The sequence below is a fragment of the Heterodontus francisci genome, chromosome 4, assembly GCF_036365525.1.
Source record: "Heterodontus francisci isolate sHetFra1 chromosome 4, sHetFra1.hap1, whole genome shotgun sequence".
NCBI classification, from domain to species: Eukaryota; Metazoa; Chordata; class Chondrichthyes; order Heterodontiformes; family Heterodontidae; genus Heterodontus; species Heterodontus francisci.
Genome location: NC_090374.1, coordinates 133,658,869 through 133,667,480, shown reverse-complemented (window position 1 = coordinate 133,667,480; position 8,612 = coordinate 133,658,869). Strand labels below are relative to the sequence as shown.

General features: G+C 43.1%; 1 protein-coding gene across 2 annotated transcripts in view; it reads left to right on the top strand.

Moving 5' to 3' along the window:
- Positions 1-2,958: 2,958 nt before the first annotated feature.
- slc12a2 (solute carrier family 12 member 2) overlaps positions 2,959-8,612 on the top strand; it is a 245,127-nt gene continuing 239,473 nt past the window's right edge. The window contains exon 1 of one of the 2 annotated variants that reach the window (XM_068030181.1): positions 2,959-3,997. In XM_068030181.1, the coding sequence (XP_067886282.1) occupies positions 3,356-3,997 (642 nt within the window). In that variant the 5' untranslated portion in view covers positions 2,959-3,355. The remainder of the gene's footprint in view (positions 3,998-8,612) is intronic. The other variant, XM_068030180.1, reaches the window with a different exon arrangement.

Genomic DNA, 8,612 nt, shown 5'->3' with positions numbered 1-8,612 from the left:
ACTCCTCAATTGTGGGGCAAGGTGAGGAAGCAGGTCTCCATGAACTACCACATCTGGTACGGGGATTAAACCTGTGCTGTTGGCAGCTTTATGCATCATACTCTGAGTACTAAGTACTTACTGGCATATTTCCTTGTCATGGATTCAGCCCCCTCAATTGCTGCTGCTTCTCACCTTGCTTTCATTGGTAAGTTCCAGGAAGCCCAGGAAACCCATGGAATCAAAGGTAAAATGCAAATCTTATGTAAATATTGCTCTAATTGAATGATTAACACATTGAAATTAAAAACCTGCCTCTGGGTTGAATACACACCACTTAACGCACTGCAGTAAAATATGGATGTCAGTGGGTTGGAGTTGGTTTTCCAACATGATCCCATTTGTATTGGATTTCACTCTGCACTCACATTCTAACCTATGCTCCCACTCACGTTAAAATTCCTCTCAATATCTCCATCAGATTGTTGACTATGTTGGTGTTGATTTCTGTTTACACTCTGATCTTTCAATTACTATGCTTCTAATTTCCACCCATCCTTTCCTTTCACATGGTTCATGTATGACTCTTTCCTTCCTAGACTTCTCTCTTCATCCCTGTTGCTGTGGTTTCTACCGATACCTATTATAAGCCCAACAAATCCCATAGCTACCTTGATTTGCTTCTTCCTACTCCACCTCATTAAGTACACTATCTCTTTCTCCCAGTTTCTCTGTCTCCATCACATTTGCTTTGAGGATTCCGCTTCCCAAATCAGAGCTTCTGAATTGCCCCCATTTTTCCTCAGTTGACGTTTCTCCTCCACAGCATTCGTGACTGAACCTGCATTATTCGCTAGGACCCTGGTCTTATCCTCTTTTCAGCATTTCTCATTATAATAACAGAATACTCTTTATCCTCACTTTCTACATTTGCTAAGTTATCTCCAGCCATTGCCACCTTTTTCAAAATGATACCACTACAAATCAAGTGTCCCCTTTCTTCTCTACCTTCTGGATGGATTGGTCCCTTCATGATATCCTTACTCGTTCTTCAGCCATTCCTATGTCTAACTGTCCTTCTGCTCTAACCTCTCATGCAGCTGTGGGAAATTACATTGTACATATTATATAGTATTTACACCTCAAAAACAGGCCATTTGGCTCAACAGGTCTGTGCTGTTGTTTATGCTCTAGGTGAGCCACCTCCCACCTTTTTAAAATCTCATTCCATCAACATATCATTCTATTCTTTTCTCCGTGTTTTTTTTTAGCATCCTGTTAAATGCATCTATGCTAATCACCTCTCCTTGTGGTAGCAAGTTCCACACTCTAACCACACTCTTGAGTAAAGAAATTTCCTCTGAATTCCTGATTGGATTTATTAGTTACTATCTTAGATTTACAGTTCCTAGTTTGGACACCCCCACAAATGGTAACATTTTCTCTCTATTTACCCTATCAAACCCCTTTATAACTTTCAAGACCTTTATCAGGTCATCTCTCAACCTTCTCTTTTCTAAAGAGCTCATGCTCTTTTACTTTAGCCCGAGATGCAACACCTGCTTGCTTACCTTCACAATGCTACTGTCTAGGGTCCCAAATACTTCTTCCATTTCAGACAGCAATTTACATGTACTTCTTTCACTCGGGAAATATTTCTTATTATGAGGTTGGGGCTGGCAGGGGTGTGGTGATGATGCAAACTCAGATTAGATTATCACCAAACATTTCGTTCTGACAAAAGGTCAATGACCTGAAAGGTTAACTTTGTTTCCCTATCCACAGATGCAGCTTGACATGCTGAGTGTTTCCAGCATATTCTGTTTTTATTTCAGTTCTATCCACAAGTGTGACCTCCCTTTGGCTCACCAATTTAACTTCCACTCCCAATCCTGCTCCAAGTTTTCAATCTTAGGTTGCCGACACCATTCCAATGAAGCTCAATGTAAGGTTAAGGGACAGTGCTCGTCTTTCTTCTGGGCACTCTGCCCTCTGGTCTGAAAATTCACTTTCGTAACTTCAGACCTTAGCTTTACCCTCTGTTTTCTTCACAGCAGTGGGTGCTCGTGATGCAGGGAAGGATTATTAATAGCCGAGAGAAGGTGACAGGTTGACATTTGAATACCCTTCATTGATCACAGGGGTCTTCGCTTGTGGTATGACGGCTCTTTCCTCTTCTCATGAGTGGTCAGTCCACAGAATTTCATTTCAATTTATTGTTGTAATTTCCGATTTGCCGCACTTGCTGCTTGTTTTTTTCACTGCTCTCGCTTTTCTCCCTTTTTTTCTATTTCTGTCCTGTTTGTGTGTTAATTTTCTATCCCTCAGTAGTTGCACATACTTTTGTCTTATTTAGATCTCGACATCATTTCACCTTCAATTTGTCATCTGCCTTCTATTAAAGAGTTTGCAGTTACTTCATTGATTTACTTCTCTGTGGATGGTTTATCTACAAACCCCAAACATCATAATCTTTTTTTCCTGAACAAATGTCGACCAACGTGCATTTCAGATTTTCAGCATTTGTAGGTTATTTTCCTTATACTTTAAAAAAAATGAAAGCGGGTTTTGCCTTTAAGATGCTCCCTACCCTTGGCTAAAACGGGGCACCTTTCAGTCATGCCTACTGCACTTCCCTACTTGCCCTGAACCCCACTCCATGCAATAAAGTAATAATTTTGAAAAAGGTGCGGTTTAGCACATGATCCATATTTGCAAGTTGCTCACTTTCCCCGCACTGTCCCCACCCCCCCTCGCCGCGTATCATCCCCGTTCTGTTGCATTGCATTCGGCAGCATCAGGGAAAGAGCGTGTTTGAAAATGAAACCCCTGCACAGGGCAGCAGAGAGAGAGAGAGAGCAGCAGCAGCCTGTCTGTCTGTCTGTCTCTCGCGATGTTTAGCCTGCCCTGCCCTGTGTTGTGTAGTGTATTGGGCTTTCCGCTGTCTCCAGCAGCAACACCCCCGCCGCATGCTGCAGCCACCAATGAGAGGAGAGCGCCGTCTTATAACAGCTGAGGCCGGTCAGGGATGTGAGAGATAAAGGAAGGAGGAAAGGGAAGAAGGAGGAAGATAGATAAAAATTGACTGTGACTGAGTGTTGCAGCCACTGAGTGTCCGGGACACAGCTACACACTCTGGGGATACCAGCACGGCTCCGGCAGGCACCTTATTAATGCTCAGGCGCCGGGAGGTGTAGGACCGGCCGCTCTAACGCTGTACCTACAGCGGTCGGGGATACGGCTGACGGTGCAGGCGGGTAAAATCTAGCAGCAATTCCTGGTGCAAAGTTTAGAAACAGCCCGGGAGAGGAAGGAGGGATTGGTATTAGGAGTTAATTAACATTTTTTTTTTGGTTGTAATTTGAGCCGCGGTGAGATGGAGTCCGGCTTTCCCGCTTCCCCAGCCGGCGAGCAGGCTCAGTCTCAGGCTGGCCCCGAGCCCGCGATGCCGCTCCGTCCCGTAGCGAGTCAGAGCCGCTTTCAGGTCGACCTGGTGACCGAGGGGGGAGGAGGGGGAGACGGGCAGAAGGGACAGACCCCAGCCCAGGAGCGGGGGGACGGCGGCGAGGCGGCGGCAGCAGCTCCGTCTTCAGCCTCACCACCTGCCGCCGCCGCCGAGCCGCCCGCATCCGCCGCCACTGCGGCAGCAGAAGAGGCGAAAGGCAGATTCCGGGTGAATTTCGTCGACCCGGCTTCGGACGAGCCGCCGCCATCGTCCGCCCCGCCGTCCGGCTCAGCATCGAGCTCGCACGGTCAACAGCAGCAGCCGCCCAGCGAGAGTATGAACGGCTACCCGCAGAACGGCGATACTATGCTGAGTGAGGGCAGTCTGCACTCGGCCGGCACTGCAACTCATCACTACTACGATACACACAGTAACACTTACTATCTCAGGACTTTCGGCCACAACACTATCGATGCGGTGCCCAGGATCGATCATTATAGGAACACAGTGGCTCAACTGGGAGAGAAACTCATCAGACCCAGCCTGGCTGAACTACACGATGAGCTGGACAAGGTACATTAGCGCATCCCTCTCTTGTTCTCAAGTACATGTAGGTACAGGATTGCTATTTACAAGGCAACAATTTTACATTCTCGGCGGTTAGAAGCTTTGAATGGAGCTCAGTAAAACACTGGCAACAGACCTTTTTTTTCTTGTAATTGTGGTATATTGAAAATTGATGGTATGCAGGCATCCAAGATTTGTAACACGTTGATCCACAGTGGCGTTGCTCACTGGGATTGAAAACCAAGTGTGTTTAGATCAAACGGGGTTACAAGGGTGGGAGTTAATTGGGCGGGGGGATTAGATGCAATTCGGTAAATCATTTTACTGATTAAAAAAAAAATCCCTATGTCCACACTTATTATGGAAATAGCCTATGCAAACTTGTCATTTTGCCGTCCTGCCCGTCATATACTGGATTGGATATGGTGGTGATGTACCAGCGGTGTGACAAGATTACATATTTCCCATTTAAAATAGGGATCAAACATAATGGAAAAATTAACAGTGCATGCATAGCATTAAGATTTTTCGTAAGTGTTTACACAATTGTGGGCCCTAAGTGTGTTAAACCTTGCCTGCAGACTTCAAGGTGATTGTATTGTAAGAACACCACTACTATGATGAGATGTTCACTCGGCAATAATCTGCAGCCATAATTGTAAGTAACGTAGAAAATGGATACCAGAGGATGATTTATAATCTAAAGTAAGTGTTAAGATCTAATTAACAGTGAAGTTGAGGTAGTTCATAGATATTTTGAGTAAATGACCATGTTATGGCTTTTGGCTCCATTATTATTTTGAGAAATTGCCAATTTAGTTTCACAAGTGGGCATGCTGTGATCACTTTCCAATAAACCTTGTGGTTACATTTGTGCAATATTCTTACAAATGTGTCTATGGGGTGTTGAATTTCTTTTCTTTCCACACATTCATCTTTTCCTCCTCTGTAGCTACGCATCTATGTTTGTGGCCTGTTCAGAACAAGCCAATTCTTTGAGCATCCCCAAAGGTGCCAACATGCCAGGAGATGTTGGGAATCTTCTCGGCAGTTTTTCTGTTCACAGGCATTCTGCCTGAGTCTGCTAAAGTTTGGAATTCAAATTCTGTTAATGTGCTTTAGTTAGTTGTAATATTAAAGGCTATGAAGAGTTTTTCTAAATTTCATTTGGGTAGTGATGCACTGAATTTTCCATTTTAGCTGGTGAGGGTGGAGGAAAGAAAGGATATTCTAGATTATCAGCCTTGTGCGAAGCTTATCACACAGAGGATGATGCTACATTGCTAGTATCTAGCAATTTTCCTTGCGTTTGTACATATGGTTATGTTTTTGACAGCAACTAACTGTATTGCTGACCTTTGTCCTTCCATTACATAGTGGAAGAGGGGTGTGAGAAACCAGAATGTTTAGCGTGACTGAAAAATAGAAATAAGGGCCATTTGTGTGGCAGTTTTACAAGTGAATATACTATTTAGGCAGTGAATTTATTTTTCCAGGGTAAATAGGGATATGCCAAGTGTTTGACATTTTAGTTGCATTTTTCAGTATTATGAAGTAGACATTTATATATGCAGATATTTTCTGAGTATACTACTTCCTATGATTAATTTTTGGTCCAGCTCGGTGAGATACACCAGTGAATTGTGTACTAAGATAATATGTCTTTCTTGCTATGCCGTTATGCATTTTGAGCATAGAAATAGCCGTTGGTAGCGTACAACTGAGTGATGCATTCATAGGATCCTTTTTTTAATTTTAATTTGAGCATTAACCCAATAACTTAAGGTTGCACATTTAAATAGCAATCAAACAACTATCATAAATGCATTAAAAGCTTGTTTGCTAATATGCCAATGATAATTCCTAGACTTTGACACCATATGAATTACTTGTATAATAATTCAGATTTTGCTAGTGTAATGACGATAAAACTGTCAGCGCTCGGTGTCATTACAACTCTGAAACTGACAGCAATTTCTGGTGTTCGCAAGTTGCTTTCAGTTATTCCCTGCAATTTATCCTTGAGCTTCAACTATTTACACTTAGTCTCACTGTATAAAAAAAAAAAAAATCCTTGGGAAAAGTTACGCCTTGTTGAAAGAGGTGCGATTGCATTTTTAATTGTGTACTATTCCATAATTACTGCTGGACAACCTTTGTCATCCTGAAAAAATGTTGTATTTGTGGAATGCAGAGAAATTTGGGACAATGTTTAAAAGCCACAGATTTTTAAACTTTTAAAAAGTTTCATATTTCAGCTACCTTCAATTCCTTGTGTATGTCCCAATCTTTATTTTGCTGTGTTTATCCTTCATTTTAATCAGCGCTTTTTTACTTCCTAGTTTGTATTCTGTGATTCTTCAATGTGATTGGCTGCTTACCCTGGTTGGCTTCACTGTTAATGGATGCTGGAGATCCCGTTTTGCTGGCGCCACAATGAAATCAATATTGGAAAAGGTGAAATCTGCTCCACAGAACACTATCTTTGTGGACGGTTTTTTTTGAGGTCTGTGGTTCACTTTGCTGCTGACTTTAAAATCCGGGCTTAGTGTTTCAAAAAAAAAAATTGAGGAAATGGGTGCCTACATTGCCTTAGTTATCCTGCTTTTGGAGCCAAGACATTAGCCACCAAAAGTAAAGTACTCTGGACCTTTCACCACATTCAGTTATTGCAAAGGTATCTAATCAAGTCCTGGTGCAGTTTAGTGAGTTAAGAATTCTTTTAGTTCTAACCCATTCAACAAGGTGACATCAAAATAATTTTGTAATCATCTTTCTACTGCAATGCAGAAAACGGTAGATTCTCCTTTTCTCAGCCCATTCAACTCCTCAGATACTGAAGCAGTCCGTGCCGCATGCAACAGGCTTGGGCTGATAAGTGACGAGTAACATTTGTGCCACGCAAGTGCCAGGCAATGACCCTGATTTCCAACCAGAGAGAATCTAACCATTTCCACTTGACATTCAACAGCATTGCCATTGCTGAATCACCCACAATCAACATCCTGGGGGGTGTGGATGGGAGTTGAGGGGGGTGGGAGGTCACCATTGACTAGAAACTCACCTGGACCAGCCATATAAATACTATAGCTACAAGAGAAGGTCAGAGATTGGTATTTCTGTGGTGAGTAACTCACCTCCTGACTCTCCAAAACCTGTCCTCCATCTACAAGGCACAAGTCAGGAGTGTGATGTAATACTCTCCATTTGCCTGAATGGATGCAGCTCCAACAACACTCAAGCTCGACACTATCCAAGACAAAGTAGCCTGCTTGCTCGACACCCCATCCACCACCTGAACATTTATTCTCTCCACCACTGGTGCACGGTGGCAGCAGTGTGCACCATCTACAAAATGCACTGCAGCAACTTGCCAAGGCTCTTTCGATAGCACTTTCCAGCACCCCCCCCCCACCACCACCACGGGCAGCAGATTCATGGGAACAGCACCGCCTGCAAGTTCCCCTCCGAGTCACACATTATGGACTTGGAACCATATCACCGTTCCTTCACTTGCTGGGTCAAAATCCTGGAACACTCTTTCTTTCTAACAGCGCTGTGGGAGTACCTACGCAACATGGACAGCAGCAGTTGAAGAAGGCAGCTAACCACCACCTTCTCGAGGGCAGTTAGGGTTGCTCGTATCCCATGAATTAATATATATATTTTTTTTAAGGAAGCATTTAAACGGTGGTCTTCATTTTCTGCTGCTACTGTTGAAATGTAGCAAGTGGGCTGTCTGAATATTAAGTATAGACTGTTAGTTTGTTTTTCAGAAAACATTGCTCAGGTTAGAATCCCGGCTGTGATGAGGGTTATGAATGAAGAGTGAATCATAATGCACATAAGATTGATTTTTTGTCTTTTGCTGTTGGTGGCATCATCACAAAGGGTGAAAGGTTGGTTCGTCTGCAGTACTTATTAGATTGGCAGTGAAAAATAATGAAGGCAAGTCAATTGTCTTAACTTCCTTGAAGTTAGGAATGGTTCCCTTCCTTTGACACCAGAAGATGGAAAACTGAATCTGATAGCCATGACTCTGTAATTTGACTTTTAGATGGCCAATTTTATATTACTGGTTACTTCCAGCAGTAAAATTAAGTCCATTGTATAAGTTGTTACGGCCAGGTGAGGAGGGGGATCACCGTTGCCCCTCTTGCCCTTCTTATTTGACCGCAACAGTGTTTATTCCTTTTTAAACAGTGATTGTACTTACCAACTCTGGGTGTTTTACCTTTTTACCTTTAATGTGATTGTGATAGGTTTTCTTGAATTTTTAAACAAGAAAGAGGTAAGTTGATTATACTCGAGCTAAACCTGATCTAAAATAAATGAAAATACGCTACACGCACATGTGCACACACACTCGGTTCCTTGAGTGGATTAATGTCCAGAATACATAGCTGGTCCGAACACTGTGGTGGATGTTTCGGTCGTCCTCCAGCTGGAGCTGTATTCGTGAAGTATTTGCCTGGTCAAAGTGTACTTTGTGACTGGCTTACTTGGCTCAGGGTTTTCTTGGAGGCAATCTTGTAGGTGGCTCTCTTTTCCTGGTCTCTGTAGCAATCTGTAGGTGTGGAGGGTCCACCATCACAAACGGTTTTCCAAGTGATCTTTTCTA